The sequence below is a fragment of the Lipomyces arxii genome, assembly GCF_038497795.1.
Source record: "Lipomyces arxii strain Phaff 12-163 unplaced genomic scaffold V1512scaffold_1, whole genome shotgun sequence".
Classification (NCBI taxonomy): Eukaryota; Fungi; Ascomycota; class Lipomycetes; order Lipomycetales; family Lipomycetaceae; genus Lipomyces; species Lipomyces arxii.
In genome coordinates this window covers 1454780-1479886 of record NW_027117700.1, presented here as the reverse complement: position 1 = coordinate 1479886, position 25107 = coordinate 1454780, and the positions used below count along the sequence as shown (strand labels likewise).

General features: G+C 44.3%; 11 protein-coding genes across 11 annotated transcripts; 8 read left to right on the top strand and 3 right to left on the bottom strand.

Moving 5' to 3' along the window:
* Positions 1–8: 8 nt before the first annotated feature.
* Positions 9–1090, bottom strand: V1512DRAFT_200904 (ATP adenylyltransferase-domain-containing protein; the record flags this gene model as incomplete). Its single annotated transcript, XM_066913208.1, has 4 exons — positions 9–388; positions 438–780; positions 833–916; positions 965–1090. The coding sequence occupies 4 exons, from the start codon at positions 1088–1090 to the stop codon at positions 9–11; spliced, it is 933 nt and encodes a 310-aa protein (XP_066774634.1).
* Positions 1091–1912: 822 nt separating this feature from the next.
* On the top strand, positions 1913–2492 carry V1512DRAFT_245339 (uncharacterized protein; the record flags this gene model as incomplete). The annotated part of the gene is made up of 3 exons (XM_066914372.1): positions 1913–2021; positions 2074–2418; positions 2464–2492. The coding sequence occupies 3 exons, from the start codon at positions 1913–1915 to the stop codon at positions 2490–2492; spliced, it is 483 nt and encodes a 160-aa protein (XP_066774633.1).
* Positions 2493–2681: 189 nt separating this feature from the next.
* V1512DRAFT_219605 (uncharacterized protein) lies at positions 2682–5170 on the top strand. Its single transcript, XM_066913667.1, has 3 exons — positions 2682–3224; positions 3271–3371; positions 3423–5170. Exons 1-3 carry the CDS (start codon positions 3002–3004, stop codon positions 4998–5000), a joined length of 1902 nt encoding a protein of 633 aa, XP_066774632.1. The 5' UTR covers positions 2682–3001; the 3' UTR covers positions 5001–5170.
* Positions 5171–5172: 2 nt separating this feature from the next.
* On the bottom strand, positions 5173–5833 carry V1512DRAFT_251013 (mitochondrial import protein Pam17; the record flags this gene model as incomplete). The annotated part of the gene is made up of 2 exons (XM_066914669.1): positions 5173–5352; positions 5405–5833. 2 exons carry the CDS (start codon positions 5831–5833, stop codon positions 5173–5175), a joined length of 609 nt encoding a protein of 202 aa, XP_066774631.1.
* Positions 5834–6566: 733 nt separating this feature from the next.
* Positions 6567–8490, top strand: V1512DRAFT_257300 (heme peroxidase). The gene is made up of 8 exons (XM_066915188.1): positions 6567–7102; positions 7158–7179; positions 7244–7261; positions 7316–7466; positions 7633–7710; positions 7760–7920; positions 7967–8044; positions 8095–8490. The coding sequence occupies exons 1-8, from the start codon at positions 6675–6677 to the stop codon at positions 8245–8247; spliced, it is 1089 nt and encodes a 362-aa protein (XP_066774630.1). The 5' UTR covers positions 6567–6674; the 3' UTR covers positions 8248–8490.
* A 20-nt stretch (positions 8491–8510) lies between these two features.
* V1512DRAFT_289046 (cell division protein anillin-domain-containing protein) lies at positions 8511–11800 on the top strand. Its single transcript, XM_066918161.1, has 4 exons — positions 8511–10467; positions 10515–10992; positions 11037–11142; positions 11192–11800. The coding sequence occupies exons 1-4, from the start codon at positions 8638–8640 to the stop codon at positions 11676–11678; spliced, it is 2901 nt and encodes a 966-aa protein (XP_066774629.1). The 5' UTR covers positions 8511–8637; the 3' UTR covers positions 11679–11800.
* Positions 11690–12738, bottom strand: V1512DRAFT_219593 (RNase P, subunit Pop3). The gene is made up of 3 exons (XM_066913666.1): positions 12580–12738; positions 12478–12528; positions 11690–12428 (listed from the first exon to the last, which is right to left on the bottom strand). The coding sequence occupies exons 1-3, from the start codon at positions 12663–12665 to the stop codon at positions 11858–11860; spliced, it is 708 nt and encodes a 235-aa protein (XP_066774628.1). The 5' UTR covers positions 12666–12738; the 3' UTR covers positions 11690–11857.
* Positions 12739–12771: 33 nt separating this feature from the next.
* V1512DRAFT_257289 (Rapamycin-insensitive companion of mTOR, N-term-domain-containing protein) lies at positions 12772–16852 on the top strand. The gene is made up of 17 exons (XM_066915187.1): positions 12772–12994; positions 13043–13202; positions 13249–13380; positions 13431–13618; positions 13672–13838; positions 13887–14075; positions 14128–14215; positions 14263–14384; positions 14432–14694; positions 14740–15154; positions 15203–15318; positions 15363–15467; positions 15516–15809; positions 15859–15937; positions 15983–16350; positions 16403–16547; positions 16595–16852. Exons 1-17 carry the CDS (start codon positions 12928–12930, stop codon positions 16715–16717), a joined length of 3021 nt encoding a protein of 1006 aa, XP_066774627.1. The 5' UTR covers positions 12772–12927; the 3' UTR covers positions 16718–16852.
* A 60-nt stretch (positions 16853–16912) lies between these two features.
* V1512DRAFT_233047 (dehydrogenase E1 component-domain-containing protein) lies at positions 16913–18912 on the top strand. The gene is made up of 7 exons (XM_066914028.1): positions 16913–17237; positions 17403–17539; positions 17589–17642; positions 17742–17917; positions 17969–18207; positions 18264–18482; positions 18532–18912. The coding sequence occupies exons 1-7, from the start codon at positions 17118–17120 to the stop codon at positions 18805–18807; spliced, it is 1221 nt and encodes a 406-aa protein (XP_066774626.1). The 5' UTR covers positions 16913–17117; the 3' UTR covers positions 18808–18912.
* Positions 18913–19077: 165 nt separating this feature from the next.
* Positions 19078–21092, top strand: V1512DRAFT_245331 (chaperonin Cpn60/TCP-1 family; the record flags this gene model as incomplete). The annotated part of the gene is made up of 8 exons (XM_066914371.1): positions 19078–19252; positions 19310–19422; positions 19474–19618; positions 19674–19928; positions 19978–20129; positions 20177–20438; positions 20488–20840; positions 20889–21092. The coding sequence occupies 8 exons, from the start codon at positions 19078–19080 to the stop codon at positions 21090–21092; spliced, it is 1659 nt and encodes a 552-aa protein (XP_066774625.1).
* Positions 21093–21221: 129 nt separating this feature from the next.
* Positions 21222–25055, top strand: V1512DRAFT_21213 (uncharacterized protein). The gene is made up of 7 exons (XM_066913555.1): positions 21222–21744; positions 21797–21909; positions 21962–22054; positions 22107–22217; positions 22267–22353; positions 22399–22557; positions 22608–25055. The coding sequence occupies exons 1-7, from the start codon at positions 21560–21562 to the stop codon at positions 24920–24922; spliced, it is 3063 nt and encodes a 1020-aa protein (XP_066774624.1). The 5' UTR covers positions 21222–21559; the 3' UTR covers positions 24923–25055.
* Positions 25056–25107: the final 52 nt, after the last annotated feature.

Below are 25107 nucleotides of genomic sequence, written 5' to 3'. Positions count from 1 at the left end.
ATTTTACTCTAATAATCATGATGCGCTTCGTCTTCGATTACTCGATCAACACCGACAGAAAGCAACAGTTCCAGCGGTCCCCTTGTTTTGATCTGCTCCATTTGTTCGTCAGATTTAGCAAGCATGAGCCCGATCATACCGGTCGCATTTATTGAAATGTCGTCCGCAGACTCCTGACTTCTCGGTGCAACGAAAATCCACTCTTTTGTCATTGCAAAATTAAATGAAATATCACGCTGCTCGTGTCGCCGGAGTACATTGAGTGTTCTGGCTAATAAAGACGAGAACCGCATAACTAAATCGTTGCCGGTAGGATTGGGAGGAAGAGGAAGTACGAAATGGGCAAACGGCACAGCAGGATGGTATGTTGGAAACTGTCCAATTGCGTCTAGACCGTATTAGTGCTGAACCGTACAACATTGAAATAGATGGCATACCTTTACTCTCAGGAACACCGTATGACAGGGCCACGTCCGGCAGTAGTTTCGGCTGTTTTGACACCGAGATGAATTGCAAATGCTTATGCGCCTGACTCGCGCCCGATCGTTCACCGCAGTTATAAAACGCAAGCTGACGCATGTTGGGATCCAAGTCTGCCTGCAGACAAGCCCATGCCGCTATCAAGTCGTCTTCTGACAACGGAGCGTTTTGGGATTCAAACTTTGTTGTGACGCATAAATAGTGGTACGGCAGAATGCTGAACTTGTTGAGAATGATGCTATACTTCTCGCCTAAAGAACATAAAAACAGTGCAGGCTCCGGAGTTTCAAACGGATCAAACTTGATCTGTCAGATCATCAGTTCCTAAGATTGTATGTTATGATAATCATACCTTCTTTTTTGGTTTCTCAACATCGTCATTGTCCTTATTATTGACTGGTTTTTGACCCAATGCAGGCACAATTCGTACATTAAACTACTCATTTCAGCATTACACAATCGAACCATAATAGCAAAGACTTACTGTTAAGTCTTGGACCACAATGTCCTTGTCGGTGGACTCTGAAAATAAAAGTGCCCCTGATTCCTTTGCAGAGTTGAACGTTGACCTTATCAACTCTGGAAACGAGTCGGGTAATGCGAGTGACATCCTTGTTGCCAAGATAAACAAAGATCTGTGCCTGGACGCGGTAAGCAAAAATCGTGCGTATCTGTAAAACCGTGACCGAGGAATTGACATTCACTTTGACTGGATTGGCATTTAAAGATTCAGGAACTAAATCACTGAGCTTGAGAAATGCCCTAACCCGACTTACTAAGTTGCAACGTACAGTTTTCGCATGGCTAAGGTACAGTAGTTAAGCATTATGTGCCGCTTGGATTTCGTAATAAGAGTTCAAGCTCAAGCAAGACAACTGTTTGTTCAGGGTTCTGGTATGAATAAGAGGCGTGAAGAAGTATATTTACATTGTGGTAGCCATAGCAGCGACATTGCCATACTAAACGAATACACACTCAATCTCTCGCAATTGAAAGTAAAATTAGATAATGATAAACATTTAAATGCATATAATCAATCACTTCATATAATCGACAAAATGTCAAATACTCGATGAAGTTTGTTCAGTTACATTGATCGATGACATCATCGCTCTACCCCATGCAAATCCTAGATGTTCATAACTCTTTCGCGGATCACTCCAAATTCAGAGATTAACGTTCGAATCACACAATGATATAAAACAATAAGCAAAGTGTAATTAGCAGTGTTACTATTGGGCATATATGTGAATTGCGTTTGGCACTTGTCGACCCTTTTGGACGATGATGATGAATAGGGAGATCAATTTATTAACTACTCATGACGTCAACTCCACTTTAAAGCAATATCCGTACTATATAAATGACCCATCCTGGCCTCATCTCGTTCATTATTACAAACCTATCATATCATTCTATACAATCGTAAAAAATGCCTGGACAACTAAGAATGCTTAACGGATTTGCCCGTCGCGATCCTGAACTTTACCTTCTCGCCGGTGCAGTGTCGTTCGCTGTTGCTGGAATGGGATACTGGTTTGGTATGTACCTTACTACTCCGCACTTAAGAAATCAGCACTGACAAGAGATTAGGCCGATCTGCTGGAACAGCTGAGCAGTTCGGTCAACAAGATGGCCGTGTTGGTCTTCCATGGGCCAGCCATCCTAAGATTCAGACTCAGAAGTATGAAGATAGTGCAAAGAACAAACTTGAAGACGGCGCCACTGTTGCGCGAAATCGATCAAACAATTTGAAGGATAAGTCGACCGCTATGATGCAGAAAACAGAGGATATGGCCGATGACGCTTACAATAAGTCAAGCAAGATGGCTACTGACGCTTACAACCGATCAAATTCCGCAGTTGGCCGCGCTGTTGATAAAACGAACGCAGCTGTTGACAATGGATTGGAGAAGGCAGCAGAGACCACCCAGTCATGTAAGTTTTTTAGGGCGCATAAGATACAGAACTAACAGTATTCAGGGGCAGATCGTTGGAGTGGAAAGAAATAAGTTAATAGCAAACAGTCATTATTAGTATATATATGAAGTTGGTAAATTTTTCACAGGAAATGGGAATAGGATACGGAGTCAATCATTATTTTTTGTCGTAGATGCAAGATTGCTACTAAACCCGTGAATTGTTGACAGGCTCGGATAGATGTGAACTTCGGGCATATGGCCAGCATCACATTAAAATGTGTTCATACTCAAATTGTAAATGTGTATAAGTGTTCTTTCAGTGCTCCACCAACAGTAATGTCTAGGTACTGATTTTCCTGCTGTGCTTTAGGGACTGTGCTACGTGGTGCTACGAGTGATCATTCAGATCTTGCTGACATAATCCGAACGTCAGTGCTCTCTTCCGAGAACTAAAATCAACTGGTCCAATACTGAGCTTTGCCTCCACAGAACACTCCACACGCTTTCCGTCTCCACATTTATATTTACTAGCCTTTCATTATTGTACCTGGCAAACACTTTTATACTTTTAGTTGTTAACAGACTTTATCTTACTTCAGATGGCTTTGCCTGTTACGAAGGCGGCAGTCACATCGTTTCTCAAAGAAGAGAGACGATCGAAAGATGATATCGAACATGGAAACTTAGTTGCAGAATATGACCAAAAAGAAGAGGCTGAAAGCTCCAGCTTGCTCGAAAATGGCCTTAACTATGGTCGGTCGATCGATACTGAGTCTACATTCATGGGTTGGGTGTATGACATGGTGATCTGGAGTTTATCAGGTAATGGCATTCTATAACTTGAGTGATTGGTTTAACTAAGTTTTAGTTGTTTTTGATTTATTTTTCAGAGAAATTCGACCACGTGGAGCATACAGAATACCTAGACATGGCCCTCTCATTTTTGTGGCTGCTCCGCATTGTAATCAGGTATGAATTAGACTTGTCATGGATTTCACAGTAAGTTAACAGTATGGCTAGTTTGTTGATCCTATCATGCTTCAGCGTCAAGTAAGAAATGAAGCTGGCCGACGAATGTCATTTTTGGCTGCTGCAGCATCCATGAAGCGGGCGTTCGTTGGCACAGTGGCAAGGTGTGTGTCCTCGATTCCAGTTGCGCGAGCACAGGATAATGCAAAACCAGGGACAGGAATGCTTTACATGGACAGCAAAGAAAGTCCGATGGTGTTGAAAGGCAGAGGTACTAAATTTACTCAAGAATGCGCTCCTGGCACTCTTATAATGCTGCCAAAGTCGATGGGCAGTGCCGAAGTCGAGAAGGTTATTTCAGATGAAGAACTGATTTTGAAGAAAGACTTTAAAGACAATGCTGCAGATTTCTTGATAAATGCACCTTCAAATTTCAAGCAAGCAGCAAAGATTGATCAGTCTGAAATGTATCACCACGTGTTTCAACGACTGAATGAAGGCGGCTGTATTGGTATATTTCCCGAAGGAGGCTCTCACGACCGGCCAAGTTTGTTACCTTTGAAGGCTGGTGTTGCTATTATGGCTCTTGGTGCGCTTGAACAGAACCCTAGTCTTGACGTCAAAATTGTCCCATGTGGCATGAACTATTTCCACCCAAACAAATTCAGGTCGCGCGCTGTGATTGAGTTTGGTTCTCCATTAAGTGTTCCGCCTGAGTTGGTCGAGTTGTATACCTCAGGGGACAAGCGTGGTGCTGTTGCCCAGCTGTTGAATATCATCCGGGACGCTTTGCTCTCAGTGACAGTCACATCGCCAGATTATGATACACTTATGGTGATCCAGGCCGCGCGAAGACTATACAAACCTGCACATAGAAAGATTCCTTTGTCACTGGTTGTGGAGATGAACAGACGACTGGTTGTTGGATACTCGAAATACAAGGACGATCCAAGAATCATCCACTTGCGGGAGGCAGTTGCTAATTATAACAAGCAGCTGATGCATCTTGGTATTGTCGACCATCAGGTTGAGTACGCTACGTTGTCAACGCCAGAGGTTTTGTGCAAGCTAGTATATCGGTCGCTGAAATTGGTATTCCTTGCTTTCGGAGCGCTGCCCGGAGCGATTTTGTTTGCACCTATTTTCATTGCGACAAAGAAGATTTCAAAGAAGAAGGCTGCAGAAGCATTGAAGGCGTCGACTGTAAAAATCGCTGCTAAGGATGTGATTGCGTCGTGGAAAATCATGGTTGCGTTGGGTCTTGCACCGGCGCTGTACTGGTTTTACGCGTTGCTTGCTACATGGGCTGCTTGGAAATACGATCTTGTTCCAGAGCTACGGCCGGTGTGGCTGATCACGCTTGTTTCTATGATTGTATTGCCGATGATCAGTTATGCTGCCCTTCGAATAGGTGAGGTCGGAATGGACATTTTCAAGTCATTGAAACCGTTGACGACGTGTCTTGACCGCGACAACTCGACATCGCTCAGCAAACTCCGGGTGACACGGAAGGAACTGTCACGCGAGGTCACGGATGTCATTAACTCGCTTGGGCCAGAAGTGTTTCCGGAGTTTGAGACGCTGCTGCAGCAGTCTACACATTCGCCGGAAGAGAAGAAAGACGCTTGATTTGCACTGTAATTGGCCGTTTAAGGGATGCTTAATTTTTTTGGGTGGGTTTGGTTGTGGCCTTTTATATGCATGTAAGAAACTGTAGCATTTCTATATAACACGATGAAACGAAGATGTGGGGAAGTAATTACATTATAAACAAAATAGGTCTTTACGTTGAGAAGTGAGACTAGACTTTGAGAAACTCTTCATGTTTCTTGCGGTAGGCAGCGCAGTTCCGTAACCAGCGTCTGTATCCATGCAAGGATGTGATTTTCTCACCATAGTAATCAGGAACCGGGTTGGCGAATGACTGGTATGATGGGTCGACTCTGTTTCGTTTGATGTGTTTTAAAAACATGTCCTCTTTCTGTATGATTTGTTAGTGTATACTTTATGTTACTTTCAGTATGTAAACGTACTATTCTGAATGGTATCCGCTTGCTTCTCAGAACTAGAAAGTTGAAGACGAAGTTTCCAGCAATAGGACCCAAAAGAGAGCAGCAACCAGAGAAAAGGAAAAGACCAGCACCCATGACAAGCATTGGATCAAATCCGTAAATCATCTGCGTCGGGTCGATGACAATGTTGGAAATATATCCCCAGCCGGTCAAGAAACCAATTGAGCCTGCGATGGCCATGGATCCCAGCTGCATTCCCCGACGATAGGCTCTGTATTTAAGGAACTCGTCCCATCCAATTGATTTGTGTGAGTTGTCTGCAGTACTGGTGTCATTCCGTCGTGCGGCCGAGGATGAGAACGCGCGGAGGACAGAGGTAGGGATGTTCAGTCGCGTAGCCTGCCGCAGAGGAAGCAATGCAAAGCTTGATCTTGACCAGGCCGAGGACATTGCTGACCTGACAAGTGCAGAAGACAGTGAGTGTTGCTGTTGGCTCAGCACAATTCTTGAAATCATTGCACTAAATATTCTACTTTATACTGAGAAATTTGAACGAGTTTCTTCCTGATTCTTGACCGAGATAAATTGTTGAATGTGCAATTCTAATGTATCAAAGCCGGGTAATATTGATTCCCCCTTCAATGTAGTTTATACGCGTTAATTGAAGCTGATTATCGAGAGAATTTATTATGGGATTTTCACTGAGAAGATTCAGATGATGAATAAGAAGTGAAATAGTGCAAAATATGCGTATTGCTGTATATTATTAAATATACCACAGTCTGAACTGTAAATACTAGTAGATTACTAAATTAAGCTAATGATGTAGTGCACAATTAGTAAACGTATTACTTACGAGTGACTCCTCTTCAATAGTACGCGATAATACCTCCTTATTTATTTTAATTAGTAAATTTTATATTTTATAATTATTATTATTTTTTAATTGAATATTATCAGAATTAATTAGTAATATTGAAGGTTGGACCAATAACAAGGTGTGTAAAGGCTTGATAAGCAATTAAAGCGGCTTGGGTACGGTTAATTGGGTACACTTTATTATTACTGAAATTATTACTATTTACTACTGACCCGTGTTTATGCCACACATGGGATCCCCGCCAACGACGGTGGCAGAGTCAAGAACAGCCAACACCGGCCGACTCTATTCAACTCTGGATGTGGGCTGAGAAGTCGGATCGGGTTCGAAAGCCTGGTCTGGTTTAATCAACTTCTTTTCTCACTCACCCCACTTCCCTCTCTTCCCTCTACTCTTTTCTATCAGTTAGCAATGCCAATTCCTCGTTCATTGTTCAGATCTACAAGATCAGTCTTGGCTGCTTCAGCTAAAGGTCGTGCCTCTGTTCGCACCGTCCGCTTTAACTCAACCGCTGCAACCCCTCCACCACCACCTCCACCACCTCCTCCTCCACCAGCAAAGAGCTCTGGTTCTGGATTCGCATTCGGCGCTGTTGCTTTGGCCCTTGTTGGAGGAGGTGGTTACTATTACTACACTACTCTCGGCCCTTCGGTCGCCGCTACATTTGTCCCAACCTATGATGACTATAAGACTGTTTACAACAAGATTGCTGATTCCCTCGAGGCTGAAGACTATGACGATGGATCTTATGGCCCTGTTCTCATCCGTCTTGCTTGGCACGCTTCTGGCACTTATGATGCCGCTTCTAACTCCGGCGGTTCAAACGGTGCCACTATGAGGTAAGCCATATTGCATAATTATAATCAGAGTCTTATGATTCTAATTTGCTAATAGATTTGCACCTGAATCGCTCCATGTATGAAACTTCAATAAAATTAATGTTTATTGCCATTTGGCTGACGTTAGGTTTTAACTGATAGGGTGCGAACAATGGACTGGTAAGTAATCATCATCTCAAACATCTGTTTACATCTAGCTGAATTCGTATCTAGGCTGTTGCTCGTGCTGTCTTGGAGCCTATCCATGCTGAATTCCCTTGGATTTCTTACGGTGACTTGTGGACTCTTGCTGGTGTCTGTGCCGTTCAGGAACTCGGAGGTCCTACAATTAAGTGGAGACCCGGCCGTACCGATGCTGATGCATGTAAGTCATGCTTTTTTATGCAGTCGAAATCTTTATCTTGTGCTCTTAGTTTGATTGGAAGCGGAATGTGCACAATGCACGAGCCTGTTTACTATCAGACCAAGTTACACTGATATGTTCAAAAATGCAGTTTTTAACAAGACATTGATTTCTGACTGCATTCTAGCTGCCTGCACTCCTGATGGCAGACTGCCTGATGCCTCTCAAGGTGCTTCCCATGTCCGTGATATTTTCTACCGCATGGGTGCGTATTTTCGTTTCAATCGTTAAATTCATGCTCTAATCAGCATCAGGATTCAATGATCAGGAGATCACTGCTCTTACCGGTGCCCATGCTCTTGGACGATGCCACACTGACAGATCTGGATACGATGGTCCCTGGACTTTCGCTCCTACTTATATGACCAACGACTTTTACACTTTGCTTTTGAACGAGAAGTGGCACTGGAGAAAGGTTTGATTAGACTATCAAATTTTACTGAAATCTCTAATGTATTTAGTGGTCTGGACCACCTCAGTATGAGGACAACAAGACCAACTCTCTTATGATGTTGCCTGCTGATATGGCTTTCATCAAGGTTTGTACATAGACAAGAAGAGAGTAGTAGTGCATATTGACGATAAACAGGACAAGGCGTTTAAAAAGTACGTTGAGAAGTACGCCAAGAGCCAGGACGCTTTCTTTGAGGATTTTAGCAAGGCCTTCGGTAAGTTGATTGAGCTTGGTGTTCCTTTCAAGCCTACACAGGAGTCGTGGGAGTTCAAGCCCACGACCGCTTAAACGGCTGTTTGATTGTTTATCATGTTTATAATGGATGAATTTATACGAGAGTGACATTATGGTGCAAACGAAGTATGTGGCTGAATGATGCTATAATATAAATCTATAAATAAATTGGTGATGAGATGGACGCGTCAAAATCTTTACCGAGGAATGAAGGCGCACCTGAACTCCCAGCTCCAAATTTCGGTTGTTATGGCAACACCGAAATTGGCAATATAAACATTACAAGCCGCACCTCGTCCGACCCGGTCGACAGTCAAGTTTGGCACAACAACCCGTCAAAACAAAGGTTTGTTCTGTTTTGTTTCTACTTCAACACTTTTTCAATTACATTAGTTTCTTAATTTTATTTCAGCCTATTTTTTTTTGCAAACGAATCAAAACCAGATGTCAACCGCAGGACCGCAGTCGATTCTGGTGGATATGGCGGCTAATACTACACTCGACGACTCGAACGATGCGGCACTGCAAACACCCGCACTACCTGTTCGCTCTTCAAAATGCTACATAAACAACAAACCCAGATCAACTAGTAACCCGCTGTCAGACGTGCCGACACACGACTCGAGACGAAACTCGCCTTCGACTGCTGATCACCGTCAGTACGCTCAGGCTACAAAGAAGCCTGTCGCTAATTCAGAACTGCAAGAGAATATTGAACACGAGAAAATTTTAGCTAGCCCTACTGTGTCACCACGTACGCAGTCTGTGATTTCGTTCTGGCAGGATAAGGAACGGGAAGTGCTTAGCAAGCCGGCAACGGTTGCAAAAGACAGTAGTCCTATTATCAACAACAGAGTGCGCAACAGCATTTTCCACCAAGTAACTTCTTCAAAGACCGCAACCCCAGCACCACAATACTCAGGGCTTTCGTCGCCAGTATTGCAATCTGATGAGCACTCAGCTGAAGCTGAAACCGAACAACCAGCTGAGAATGAAACGTCACCCAATATTCGGCCGTTGTCAGTTTCAACAGAAAAGCGATCTTCGCTTATGTCGTCAGTCGGTTCGTTTCGTTCAAAAAAGGTTACTTTTGAGATGTCACCACCGCAGATTCTAGAGTTTGAAGATACGCATGATTTGCAAACTCCATCCGAAGACACACCGGAAGAGCCACTGGAAGACTCTGATTATGAAGTAGAATACACGAACGAGCACGAACCTATACATCCTCCGTTGCTTGAAAAGCCTGTGTCCCCATTAATGAAGTTTGAAAGTGTGTTCAGCTCAGGTGTGTATCTACACCGCACACCAAGTGGCAGTCGTAGGCTCCCCAGGCTGCCGGCTCCGGCCGCTAGAGGTGGACGTCCTTTACCGAGTGTACCACCCAAGCAAGCATCAGCCAGTATCCCACTTTCCAATGATTTGGTCAATGTGCAAACTCAAGCACTCGCTCGACGCAATTCTGAAATAAGCTCTACAGGATCATCGTATGATCCAATGGAGCTGCTGGAGTCGTATGTTTTGGACGACATTGTGAACATTGATGACGAACATATTCTTGATGCGTTTGACGCCGATTTGGATGCAGGATCTCTTACAAACTTAACGGACGGCCACACCTTGGCTAAACAGCCGTCTATTGGCGAACAATTGAACCGAGAATTGAATTTGGAATTTTCTACATCTCCGTCTAGTCGCGAGAGTGATTGTGCTGATCACAGCGAAGTTGAAACTTCTCTTGTCGTGCCTGATACTCCAACCGTGGAACAGTCTACGCCTGCGCTTGAACAGACCGTATTTACACCTGTACACAATGCACAGAGCAGCCGAGACAGGTCTCCAGCGTCAGTCCCGTCGTATCTCACATCGCACGATAGGACCGATTCTGCAGATTCCTTCAAGCTCGAACTGTCATTTGAATCTCCTGACCAAAAGTCTATCTCTGGTCTTGGTTTGGACGATTACTTAAATTCGACTTCATTCAATGACTGGACCTCAAAGAGTCCAATCGTTCCAGAAAGCAAGCAAACCATCAAGACTCGGTCGGGACTGAAAGCTCGCCCTAGTTTGACACCGGGAGATGTTTCTCGTATGGCATCTACGCGAAGGAAAGTGAGCGGGGAGACAACCCATCCTACGTTTATAGATTTGGCCACCGTTGCAGAAACTCTGCCAGTACCCGGTACAAGTCTGCTTGGTTTGAACTTAAATAACGACGATTTTTCACTCAGTGATCTGTCTCAAGAGTTGGACCGCGTCATGGAAATTCAGCAAGTATGCTTATACGTTTAAATTGGGCTAGAGCTGTCTAACAGTTATAGCGCGGCTATTTAATGAGAGAAAACACCAAGATGGTGTATGCGAGTGCTGAACAAGACTTTACAGATGATTTGGGTTCCAAGCCGGCCTATTTGCCTTGGACTGGGGAAAGAAGTCCGAAACGAGAACAAACTCAAAAGACGGAACTGGCGGAGTCAGCTTTGCCGGCAGAAGATATGCCCGTACCAAGCAAAGCGTTTACCTCAACGGCTTCATTGGCTCCAGTCAGCAGCATGCTTATAGACAATGAGCTGACTCAAAAGCATACCAATCTGTCTACTGGGTCGTCTGTCAAGATTGATTCAAATCTCAAGCCCGAAATGAAGGCTGTACCTACGACAGAGAATCTATTTGATTTCTCTAGAGATCAAGTCACGAGGCAGGTCACGGAGGCGATGGAACCTGCCGAGAGCAATGACAGAGGACGTCTGTTTGTCAAGGTTCTGGCGCTTAAAGACTTACGCCTTCCTCTCAACAATGGTATGCAACCGTGATCGTTGAGATTGACATCTAATGATTTGCAGATACTCAGTCTCTTTTTACTCTCACGCTTGACAATGGTATTCATTGCGTTACTACCGCATACATGGACCTCAGCAAGAACGCGCCAATTTACCAGGAATTTGAACTGTGAGTAGTAATATTGCCAGACCTGGTTTATCATCTAATGAGCGAACAGGATTGTCGGTTCCGACTTGGAGTTCATTTTAACCTTAAAGGCCAAGATCAACGCTAGGGTAGCAGCTTCAGTGTCGAGATCTCCTTCACCGAAGAAGAAAGAAAGCAAATTCGGACTCGACAAGATTTTTGGATCACCAAAGCGCCGATCGGTAATTGAAGAAGCGCCAGTTCACAGCCCGAGGGCGATGGACAATTTGCTTGGAAGCGACGGCTCATTTGCCCGGTCTTATGTTTCATTCTCACAAGTTCAGAACGAGATCTATATGAAGTCCAAGATTCTGGAAGTGCCATGCTACAACGAATGGGCAACTGAGTTTGACGCCAGCAAGTCGAGGAAGCTTGCGCGCACGCCAACAGCGCCGTACCCGATTGGCAAGATCGTGTTGCAGTTGCTGTTTTATCCCAAACGATACCGGAACCAGGAAGTTCCAAGAAGTCTGAACGCATGTCTGCGGGAGTTGAATAATATGGAAGGAGGAAATTAGTGTGATGTATGGCTTTCGATTTGTTGGTCTCGGCTACTTCTAGCTTTTGTCAAGAGATAGATAATTGGATAAAGATAGTTTTGTGATTTGAATAGGTAATTAAACTGTGATGATATATCTTACAATTAAGTAAACCGCTGTAATGTGAGACCCCAAAAACGCCTAAAAAATGCCGTATGCTACGATTTTTCTTCGCCGACAGGTTTTGCTTTATCTTTTTCCGTACCAATTGGCATAGTTGTAGTAAGCGCTTTAATCTTCAAAGATTCATAAGATACTTTTCCTGCTTTGACCCATGGTATTTCAATGTCGTCGACTCTGGCCAATATACTAAAGATCATGTCTGCACCAGGACAGTCTTTTTTAATGCCAATGATACCCAGTTCAGACCCTGCTGCTTCAGAAAGTTTCACCATTGACAACTTTGGTAGCTGTATAAGTTTGACCGGTGTTGCACTCGACGAGCACAGGAGCGGAAAATGTGAGACCAGGATGGGCGGAGTAATATCGGATCTGGCGACAAACACTGCGACAATTGGTTTCGATTTGTGTGTTCGTTTTGGTACTGTCTGCAGCCGAGTCTGAACACAATACGATTTTTGAGAGTATATTTCAGACACCTGACGCTGGAGACAGGATGTGGTCGGGTTGAAGCCCAAGGTGACCGAGTGTAGGAAGTTTGGACGGTCAGGTTTAGCATCTTTTGACTTTGATTTGGAGGCTTTGTAAGTTGCGAGAGGTTTGAGTAGTCTTAAGCAAAGTCAGCTGCGGTCCTGATACAAGCTGCAACAAATCATACTCGCAAAGAAGTTCGACAAATAATTTTCCGTCTTCAGGAGTGATTTCTGGCCTGAATAGTTTTAGAATTCGCAATGCGCAGTTCAAACAATGGCTTGCTTACCATATTACTCGAGTGTGTGGATTATCAAGAACTGGACGGAAGACCGTCCGCCGAGCTGGACTTTGGTCTTTGCGTTTTGAGGACATTTGGGCTGTTTGTACGCGAAGTGAAAAGAATTAAATAAGTGCTATGCCGTTCAGGGTTCACCTTTTGTGAACCCTGAACTTTTGTGATCATCTAGTGCGGCTGATGATTTGGATGAGTTTAACCCGAATGGAGTACGGATGGAGTAGTTTGATGATTTCAACAAAAGTTGGTGAATCTCGCTGGATATAGCAATTGCTGGAAATTTAGAGCTTGAAACGGAGAATCAAACCAGATATTATCGTTGGGTCGAGGACTGGGCTAATGGATATGATCAAACTCGAGCCCATAAACACAGACCTGAGCCATGTGGTCATGGACGATGACGATGGTAAATTTCACTATGAGTTCTGATTTGAGTGGTAACTAATGGGTTCAGATGGAAGCCCGACGTATATGCTAGGTGATGTGCTTCAGTCGCTTGAGGATCCGGACCGGACACCGCTGTTCCTGGTCTCAAAGACCAATGAGTTGGTTCAACTGTTGCAGCGGTATCCAGCACTGAAACGTGAACTTGTGCTGCCGATATTTGGTAGACGGTATGAATAGAATGCGAGATATGTGATTTATGGCTGAACGACTTAGGATCCAGAAGTTGCTCCTTCATCCAACAAAAGAGGTCGTGGCAGCAGGGTACAGAGCTGCCAGGTACGCAATTAGTAGTACCGACTCATTAAAGGCAATAATTACACTGCGGACAGACGCAATGGTTGTCAAGTGAGTGGAAGACATGCGTCACGGATTCGATTCTGTACTCACACAACCAGATCACTAGCCAAAGGAGCTAAATGTAATGTTGAGCGAGAGCAAGCAATTAAGTTCGTTCGCGCGTATATGAGCGTTCCAAATGGCGTCGAAGAATTGTCTATGGGTGTAATATCTGCGCTTGTGGCTGTCGCGTCTCAGCCAAAAGACTTGCTGCATTATGTTGCGTTGGAAACACTGACCGAACTGAGTCCGTTAATTGTATAAGATACTGGGATGTTTAACATACTGACTTTTATTTAGCTTTGTTTGCGCCTTACAAAATTTCTGCTGCAGGTGGAATCAGTCTGCTATCACAAGCATTAGCAAATGGACCGTATGAGTTGGCAGGCAGCATTGCAATGACGTTTATGTATCTGCTTGACCAGCCCAGCACTCGGATATATCTTTGGTCTGGACATGATCTAGAGGTACGTTTTACATTGTCCGACGCAAAAAAAGAGACTTACAGGAATAAGTCAGTATTGGCTGCATTTACAGAGTTACAAGAACGGGACCATTTCGACGAGACAAAGGTCAAAGCAAGCGCGGGCGTCATCTCGGTTTTGTTGCAGACTTGGACCGGATTGTTCTATGTCTGCATGTACGATCTTCGGGCACTGCGGTCACTAATACAATGTTTTCGACTGCAATTGCCTGGTCTGCGTGTACGTTTCTATCTTTGTCGAGCTCTTATTTGGTATCTGACGTTGGGACTAGGATATAATGATGAATATGATTTTTGATATATTGCGCATAAGACCGCTTGGATGGGCTACATCGTTTTTGGCAGGCCGAAGTTTGACTAGTATGATACAGTCGTTACATTTCAGGGCACATAAGCTAACTGGTCAGCTTATGTCTCAACTGCTGAAGATCTACCGTCGAGGCAGGAGATGAACTCAAAACAAAGAGCTCTGTCAGATCATTATACCGCACTTTTGCTGGCCATCTTTTTGGAAGCAGATGTGCTTGCTGTAAGTGCAACGCCGCTGAATGATGCCCTATTGTGTTAATGTTCTAGATGATTGTATTAGTAATACAAGAAAACATAGACGCCAAAAACACACGGAAAGCAACGCTTTTGCTTGGTGAAGTAATTAGTTTGGCGTCGAAAATACTGCCACAGCGATTGGCACAGTGCACACAAGTATTGGACGTTCTGTTCCAGTCGGCGGCACAGTTTGGAACGTATGAAAGATTCCCAAGTTCTTCGGCGATTTACGAGATTGACAAAATTACAAAAAACCTGTACAGGTCTTTGCCTGATTTAGTTGTACAGCTTCGGTAGGCATTGAGTCCGATGCTTAATTAATTCTAACAGAGTCATAGTGGTGAATATCGTCGAGAATCGAGAAAGCCAGAGTTGAAAAAGATGAAGATCAGTCTGCATTTTGACGACAATTACTTCCGCAATTTATTGCTGGACACAAACGTGCTAAACACGAAAAATTATACGAAATGGAACTGGGACGCATTGATTGAGTTAATGCAGGGCCCGCTATTAAATCCCAAACGTCTGGACGAGGCCATCAGAGCAACCAAATTCATGAAACGGTTGATGTCTTTTTATCGGCCATTTAAATATCGGTTTTCTGAGATCAAGCGAACGAGTACTAATGCACGGTACATTAAGGCTGGCAGTGTGCTATTCAAGACCTTATTGGCAAATCCAGAAGGTGTCAAATATCTGATGGAGAATAAGCTGCTGAGACAGGTTGCAGAGTGCCTAGCGCAGTTGGATCCCGTGAGTAAAGTACGTTGGCAACGAAGGTGTTAAGCTTATAATGTTCAGATGAGTGGAATCACTTCTGCAGAACCTCTATTTTCGAAACAAAGACTTGATTCGACGTTAAGTTACGGGTACTTCACTTTGCTTGGAACGCTTACGAGTGATCCGAATGGACTTGCGTATGGTTTTAGTCTGGCCGTTTGGTATTGTCTAACAGCGATAGAATGATTGAACGATGGCGCATGTTCAATATGTTTTATCATTTGAGTGAATTGACTTCGCGTAAAGATCTCATTTTTGCTTTGATATCATCGTTAGATTATAGACTGTGAGAGATATTTTGAAAAGTGATGAAACTACGCTAATGAATACCTAGTGATGGACATACACGTGTCATTCTGTCAAAAATCCTGACCACAAGCGACGCGGATGTGCGTCTGTATGCTACTTCGCACTTAGGCACTTTAATAGACTACGACAACGTGAGCTTGCGCAACTGGGTTATTGAGTTGCTAGTTGAGCAGCTCTATGATGTTGACTTTGATGTTTGTGAATTGGCAATCAAGGTCCTTGGCGAGATTTGCAATGACGGGCCGTCGCTTGATTATATAGTGAAACGGCTGTCTAATCTAGATCATCTGTCTGATATCACTGCCCCTTTGCTTCTACGGTGAGTTTGGATTGATGACTGTGTGTGAATGTGTGACTGACTTCAACAGGTTCTTGTCTACTTCTGAAGGATTCAGGTTTTTGCAAGATTTGAATTACATTGAAAAGGAGATGGATGAATGGTTCGCAGTAAGTATTTATACTGTGAACTATGAATCGGACTGACGGATGTAGCATGGAAATGATGACTATGTTCAGTTAGTTGAGCTTGAGCTTGCGAAATCATATCTGATACCCGCGGCTGGTCGTAACATGGAGCGGGCAACTGCAGTTCCGGCACATTTCTACCGTGAACTGGTGAGAACAAATGAGGGCTGTAAGCTTTTACGGCAAAAGGATCATTTGCGGTACTTCGTTGAATACATCAACACTCATGCAGACGAGCAGGATGACCGCGAGGTTTTAAAGAAGCTGAAAGGGTGTATTTGGGCAATTGGAAACATTGGTTCGCTAGAGTACGGTGCTCCATTTTTGGAGGACAGCAATGTCACTGAGACGATTGTGCATATTGCAAATCATTCAACGGTTTGGAGTTTGCGAGGGTCAGTTCATGGGTATTTAGTATCAATTTTGAATGGTGATTGACAATTTTAGGACTGCTTTTTTCGCACTCGGATTGATATCCTCGACTGTTGAAGGACGAGAGATTACAGACGAGTATGGTTGGGAGACCGCGGTTACGGTTATGGGACAACCACTCGGTTTGTGTATACCAGCGAATCTATCACAGTTCTTGACTGTATGTTCTGTGTGCTTGAGTAAGGTATTGAACACTAACCAAAATAGGTCCCTGAGTGGAATTCTGTCAGTTTACTAAGGCCATCCGGACGAGGAATTTATGTCGCAGATTCGGAAGCGCATTTAAAGAAGGTCGTCACGGCACAAACGGAATCATCCAGTCCGTCATAATTTTACTTTTTAAGTGTAGTTTGTTATAATTTGTATGGGAGTATCGGTGTTTTTGTTATGCACAAAGTCAAATTACCGGGAATAACCGGGTTGTACAGTATCAATTGCTTGCGTAGAATTTACCGTCGATAGCCGCCATTCTGTTATTTACGCTGGATAATTTGTTAGCCCCTCCGATTATGTCCGATATACTAGTATAAACAACATAAACATTAAAACGTGCCACTGTTATGCCATCCCGCATTTTCCGGATTCAGGGCACGTCCGTTGTTTGACTGCGTATATCTCATACCTGGAAAAAGGCACCAGTGTCCTGTGAATGTCGTTCGGGTGAATCCTTGTTTTTGTTCTCTTTAAACACCATCTTTCTCCCCCTTTCATTTCTCCAACAAATCCCATAATGTTGTCGATTATTTACAAGTCAGCCCGTCTGGCTTCGACTGGGCAAAGAGCCTTCGTTCGTCCTAACTCTGTTCGTTCGCTGGCGACCGCTACATCACTCAATAGCCCTCTTCCCGAAGTAAGTACTACATGAATCATTTCTTGCTCAAATCTCGGTGTTTTGAAGTCGACTTTGGATGTATCTGCTCAATTGAATTGAATTGTCATGCTTGTTGGACTTATAAAGTCGTTGATGTTGAGATTTTTATTGCTTTGAAGATGTGGGGTTTAACTGTCGTTATAGGATGGTGACACCAAATTCACAATTACACTTCTTGAAGAGTCTTTCAAGACCTACGAGCTCGAGGCCCCCCCATCTAACGAGTTGGAGATTAGCAAGAACGAGCTCATTCAGTTGTACCGTGATATGGTCACTGTTCGGTATGTAGTTGTCCGAACTTCAGGAGTGTGCTACTAATATTGTTGACAGTCGTCTTGAGACTGCTGCCGATGCTTTATATAAGGCCAAGAAGATCAGAGGATTGTAAGTTTTGATTTATGAAAAGATTATTGAAATACTAACACTATAGTTGGTAAGAGTGATTGGGATTTGCTAAAACAATTGGAACTAATAAATGTAAAGTCATTTGTCAATTGGTGAGGAGGCCATTGCTGTTGGTATCGAGCATGCCATTACCAGAGATGACCAGGTCATTACCGCTTATCGTTGCCATGGTTTTGCGTACATGCGTGGTGCGTCTGTCAAGGGAATTTTAGCTGAACTGATGGGACGACGTGATGGTGTTTCTTTCGGCAAGGGTATGTTCATGTGCAGACTCAATTTGAGTAATTTACTTATTACGATTACAGGTGGCTCTATGCACATGTTTGCTCCTAACTTCTATGGAGGTAACGGAATTGTCGGTGCTCAGGTCCCCGTTGGAGCTGGTCTTGCTTTCGCAAAGCACTACCAGAACCTTCCCCACACTACCTTTGCTCTCTATGGTGATGGTGCTGCCAACCAGGGACAGGTTTTTGAGGCTTACAACATGGCCAAGTTGTGGAAGTTGCCCTGTGTTTTCGCTTGTGAGAACAACAAGTACGGTATGGTAAGTACAGTAGCGGAGAGGGAAGTTTGAGTGGGCAATTGTTTAACACGACTTAGGGTACTTCTGCCAACAGATCCTCCGCTTTGACCGAGTACTACCAGCGTGGACAGTACATTCCTGGTGTCAAGGTTGACGGTATGGACGTCCTTGCCGTTCTCCAGGCTTCCAAGTTTGCCAAGAAGTTCACCACTGAGGGTAACGGTCCTCTTGTTCTCGAATACAGCACTTACCGTTATGGTGGTCACTCTATGTCTGACCCCGGTACTACTTACAGAGTATGTTTTTTTATGCTACGTTCTAATTGCAATTGCTAATTCGCTTCAGACCCGTGAGGAGATTCAGCGCATGAGATCTACCAACGATCCCATCACTGGATTGAAGGATCGTCTAGTCACCTGGGGTGTTCTTACCGAGGATGACATTAAGGCTATTGACAAGGAGTGCCGTGCTGAGGTTGACAAGGAGGTCATTGAAGCCGAGGCTTCACCTGCGCCCGAGGCTTCGCCTACTCTTTTGTTTGAGGATGTTTACATTAAAGGAACCGAGCCTCCAGTTCTCAGAGGAAGAATTCCAGAGGAGAACTATGTCTTTGGAAAATAGATTGATTCATGACGTGGCTGTGTGATATTTGGCTGGTCCGCTTTGCACGATGCCCGTTATCATTAGACCTTTGTTTTATTTGCTAATTTAAGCCTTTTAAGTGTATATTTTGTTTGTAGGTTTGTCTTCAGTCCTGTTTGCAGGTGTATTTTGCTCATAAGTTACCCGGCCGATGTCGCGTCGCGCCAAAAAAAATTCCGTGAAGTTCATTGAACATCGAACATAAATCAGTACCGACAAGTGAATTCCTTTGTCAGCATTTAACAAACAATGTCTGGTCTCTCGCTACCCAGTGCTCCCGGAGCGCAATTGTTCAAGCCAGGATACCAGACTTATCAGAGCGAGGATGGAGCAATCAATCGAAACATCAGCGCCTGTCGCGAGATCGCGTCTATTGTTCGCACATCAATTGGCCCTTGTGGAAGAAACAAGATTGTTATTAATCGTATGTGGCTTGAATAGATGGGAAGACGTGACTGAGGATGTAACTGACGTGTTGAAGATTTGCAAAAGGTATTTGTCACGAGCGATGCGGCCACGATCTTGCGTGAACTTGATGTCGTTCATCCGGCTGCGAAGTTGATGGTTATGGCCAGTCAGCAGCAGGAAATTGAGGTGCGCTTTGAATGGTACTGTGTATGAGAATTTAATTTCTTAGTCTTATAGATGGGAGATGCTACCAACATGGTGATTATTCTGGCAGGAGAGCTGTTAAATCAGGCAGAGTCTTTGATACGGATTGGACTACATCCTTCAGACATTATTCAGGGTTATGAACTCGCAGAGAAATTTACTCAGACAACGCTTAAAGGTGAGACAGCATGTAAGATCGAGTGCTGGAATGGGTAGTTGACAAGTAATTACAGAGTTGGTTATTGACAAGGTCGATAACTTGTCGGATGAAAAGGAGCTGTACAAGGCTATCATGCCTTCAATTTCTTCTAAGCAGTACGGTAATGAAACATTTTTGGCTGAACTTGTCGCCGAGGCTGTGTATTCTGTTTTGCCAAAGAATCCAAAGAACTTCAACGTTGACAATATCCGAGTGGTTAAGATCATGGGTAGCAACTTGAGTGCTAGTAGAGTCGTGAAAGGAATGGTATTTAGCCGTGAACCAGAGGGTATGGTAGAGTATGTAAGAGGTCTCTAACTTGTGCTGACTGGGTCTAGGATCAATCAAGAAGATCACTTCGAGAACTAGAGTTGGTGTGTTTACTTGCCCAATTGATATCAGCCAGACAGAAACCAAAGGCACGGTTCTGTTGCACAATGCGAAAGAGATGCTTAACTTTTCGAAAGATGAGGAAGCTCATTTAGAGGCTGTAAGTGTTTTTGGTGGTAAAAGTGAATTCTTGTTAACGAAGTACAGAGCATAAAGGCGATTGCAGACACTGGTCTCAGAGTGATCATTGCTGGTGCTAACGTTGGTGAACTTGCGCTGAACTACCTTAACCGGAACGGGATTTTGGTGCTGAGAGTTCCTAGTAAGTTTGACTTACGACGAATATGTCGGGTTGTCGGAGCAACCCCACTTCCAAGACTGGGAGCTCCGATGCCTGAAGAGATGGGCAAGGTCGACATTGTTGAGACCATTGAGATTGGTGGTGACAGAGTTACAGTTGTCCGACAAGGTAAATGAGTTGTAGTTTGGTACGAGTAAGATTCTAACGATTGTATTAGAGGACGACGTTACCCGTACGAGCACTATTGTTGTCCGAGGTGCGACACAGAGTTTGCTGGACGATGTCGAACGTGCGATCGATGATGGTGTGAATGTTGTCAAGGCTCTTACAAAGGACCCGCGACTTGTTGCCGGTGCTGGTGCAACTGAGATTGAACTTGTTCAGCGCATTGGGCAGTATGGAGAGAAGACCCCTGGAGTCCTTCAGCACGCAATCAAGAAGTACGGCGATGCTTTTGAGACGGTCCCTCGAATTTTGGCTGAAAATAGCGGACTTGACGCTACTGAGGTTCTTGGACGACTCTATGCTGCTCATGGCAAGGAGGATGTTGTTTCGGGAGTTGATGTTGATGTAAGTGCAGAGAGAGCGAGGATTTACACAATCTAATAATGATTACAGGACGATGACGCTAGTGGAGTCATTGATGCTAAAGCACATGGCATTTACGATGCATTGGCTGCAAAGAGTTGGGCCATCAAGCTTGCTACAGACACTGTTAACACGATTCTGTCGGTCGACCAGATCGTCATGGCCAAGCGTGCTGGCGGACCTGTGATGCCAAAAACACAGATGCCAGGTAATTGGGACGCTGACGATGATTAAATATGATGTGTTATTGACCAGATTTTTACATTTAAATGCACCGAACACAGTTCTTGACAGTATAGTTCAGATTGACCATATAGTATTTGGGCAGTTATGCCATAAGTCGTGAGATTAAATTGTAGAAACGATGACGGGTCTTTATACTGATTGACCTGGAACTATTGGGTTAGGTGATATGACATTATGTCTAGCACTCTAGTATCTGACCCGTTTGATTAAGTTTGCAACTATCGAGAGCGGCCAGTGCAGATGGCGATAGCGAGCAGTGGAGATTTGAACTTGCACACACTTTACCATCTCAATTAAATAGCACAACTCAGTCGAGCAAGCGGGTTTTGTGCGAGAAGAAATTAGAGCGCGAGGTAATTGTCTAGTGCTCACTTAATTATTGACTGCAACGGCAACACTTCTTATCAACGGTGAACCTCGGTGACTGATTGAATTGGACACAGAAGTACATACAAATGACAATGCTAAGTCGAGTATGGCAACTGTGGATGTCATTAATGCTGCTGCTGCTGGCGCAAATGGCACCGACAATTGCCTACAAAAATAGACCGGTCGCCAATTCTTCCTCGATGGCGGTCGCAAATCTGATGAGCTCGATAAATAAGGGTCTTCCGCTGCAGAGTTTAGCGGATGATAATTGGTATGACAAGATATAGAGGCGTTGAGAGAGTAGTGTTGATAGGTTTAATTAGCTTCAATTGTCTATTACCAGTATATGAGTGCACTCAATTTGCTGGCTGCCGTGAATACGATGGTCGCTGTGATTGTCCACCTGGATTCGGTGGAGACGACTGCTCGCTGCCAGGTAACAATTTACTGTATCATATTTGAGATGTCTGTTTCTGACTCATTTACAGTATGCGGTTCTCTTGCAGGAGGTCGGAATCGTATGCCTCGAACAAGCGGTTCATGTGATTGTGACGATGGCTGGGGTGGTCTTAACTGCAACGGTATGTTTTGGCAATTTTGAATTGGATACGGAGGTTTCTGACAGGGGAACAGTGTGCAAAACAGACGATTCTTGCAATGCATTCATGCCTGACAACGAAGGAGGCGCTTGTTACAAGGACGGGATGGCCGTGAAGGAGAACCACCAAATGTGTAATGTCACCAGTATGTGTATACGTTCGAATTGTCTTTTTCACAACTGACAAGCTTTCAGACCGACAAATCATTGATATTCTTGACGGTCCACTTCCTCAAGTAACGTTTTCTTGCAACCGGACATCAGAAGATTGCAATTTCCAATGTATGTATATGTACTGGAATAATCGGCTTCTCTAATATGATCTAGTTTGGATCGGCGAAGTCGAGAGTTTTTACTGCGAACTTAGCAGCTGCCGGTTTTCTACAGAGCACACTCCTAATACCAATATTACCCACTACGATTGTGACGATATCGAATGTTCCTGCATCCCCGACAGAATGCTTTGTGGTCAAGACGGTTCGATTGGTAGGTTCTGGTCAGTATTCACTGTAAGACCGCCTCATTAACTTCTTTAGATATCACCGATTTCTTGACTGAAGCAATTGAAGGACCGGGAACTTTCACATGTGATTCGAGTAAAGGTGGTTGCGACTTTTCAGAACCCGCGATGGACGATTTGATTCAATCTGTCTTTGGCGACGAGACAATTACGCTTGAATGTTTCAGCGGCGAGTGTATGCATTACAGTGAGATTCCCGGCTACGAGGTACCAAAAAAGACACTGAACAAGGCCGTCTTGGTTTGGGCAATCGTTATCATTGTGCTGTTTATCGCAGGTGCCGCGTTTGGAATAAACTATATGATTAAGAAGATGCAGGACACAAACAGTGGTATTAGCTTACCTCCCGACGATGAATCTTACAAGCTCATGGCCGGACACACGCCCGCAACTCTATTGTTCAACAATATCTCGTACTCAGTCAGAGGAAAGCATGTGCTTCGTGGTGTTCAAGGAGTTGTCCGACCGGGTGAGATTATGGCCATCATGGGTGCCTCAGGTGCTGGTAAGACTTCACTTCTTGATATTCTTGCACACAAGAACAAGGGTGGTGTCATCAAGGGAGACATCTTGGTCAACGGCTACAAAGTCTCTGAAAGCCAGTTCAAGAGTATCGTTGGTTTTGTTGACCAGGAAGATGCGTTGATGCCCACTTTGACTGTTTATGAAACTATATTGAACTCGGCCCTGCTTCGTCTTCCAAAGACCATGACTCGAAACGCTAAGCGGCTCAGAGTGCTTGAGACAATGAACGAATTAGGCATCATGTCAATCAAAGATCAAGTCATTGGATGGGAAGGTCATCGTGGTATTTCCGGCGGTGAAAAGAGACGTGTTGCAATTGCGTGTGAGCTTGTGACTAGTCCATCTATTTTGTTTTTGGATGAGCCCACATCTGGTCTAGACTCGTATAACGCGTTTAACGTTGTCGAGAGCTTGACTGGTCTTGCACGCAATTACAAGCGTACTGTTATCTTCACAATTCATCAGCCTAGATCGAATATTGTTGCCATGTTTGATAGATTTTTGCTTTTGTCTGAAGGGCGGCTGATGTACTCGGGTGCTCATATGGGATGTCATGAATACTTTACTGCTATTGGTCACGAATGTCCACAAGGATTCAATTTGGTTGATTATTTGATTGACCTGACGACCAATTCTTCAAAAACTTCAAAGTTCAACGGGCATCATTCTGAGGCCGCGTCGCTGGCTGATTCGGCAGACAGCTCGAGCTCTGAGGGTGAACTAATCAGATTGAATACCAGATCGAGTCAAGACAGTGAACCCGCTGCAGCAACCGAGAATGGTAATGGAAACGTGAACGGTACGCATGCTCATCGCCCGTCCGATCATGTTGCGGACTTGGACGCTTTGGCGCTGGAGTACAGGGGCAGTTCAATTTCAAAGGATATGCAGACTGAGATCCAACAAAGCCTCGACAGTTCTCAGTCAAATATCGGTGATCTCCCAGCGTTTTTGTATGGCGGACAGAAAATTGGCATTTTTGAGCAAACAGTTATTTTGTCTGGACGGACGTTTAAAAACTTGTATCGGAATCCCATGCTATTGCTAACTCACTATGTGATTGCATTGGTGCTCGCGGTTTTGTGTGGATATCTCTATTACGACATCTCGAGCGACATTTCTGGATTCCAGAACCGGCTTGGACTGTTTTTCTTTTTGCTTGCGTTGTTTGGATTCAGCACTTTGACGTCGCTGCAAGTGTTCGCATCCGAGCGGGTTATTTTCGTGCGCGAGCGTGCGAACGGGTTCTACGTTCCGATTTCGTATTTCATTTCCAAAGTCGCGTTTGACATTATTCCGCTCCGCGTGTTCCCGCCACTGATGCTTGGACTGATCATTTACCCGCTGATTGGGTTGAACTTTGAGTCGCACGGAATGCTCAAGTTCCTCGCAGTGTTGGTATTGTTCAATCTTGCGGCCGCCGCAATCTGCTTGTGCATTGGCGTGCTGATCAAGGATACCGGTGTCGCAAGTCTGATTGGTAGTCTTGTGATGTTGTTCAGCTTGTTGTTTGCCGGCTTGCTGCTGAACCGCGACTCGATTCCGGAAAGCGCTCTATGGATCCAAAAGCTGTCGATTTTTCACTACGCATTCGAGGCGATGGCGGTCAACGAGGTGCGGTACTTGACATTGATTGAATACAAGTACGGTTTGTCGATCGAAGTGCCCGGCGCGACGATTCTGAGCACATTTGGTTTTAACACGACCGCGTACCGGTCTGATGCGACCGGACTGCTGACGTATTTTGCGCTTTTTATTGTGCTTGCTTACGTTGGTATGCATTATATCTTGGTCGAGAAGCGATAAGCGAATTAATTTTTGGAACGATGGAACGACTAGAGCGGTAGAAAACTGCATTGTGATGGCTGGGTGGTTTCAGTTTCATGTAAATATATGTGGTTGTAGAGTTTGCGTTTGGTCGGTAGTACTGTCTATTTTAGATAAGCTACTGTGTGGAGCATTCGTTTTTGTGTCTAGCACTTGTTATAATG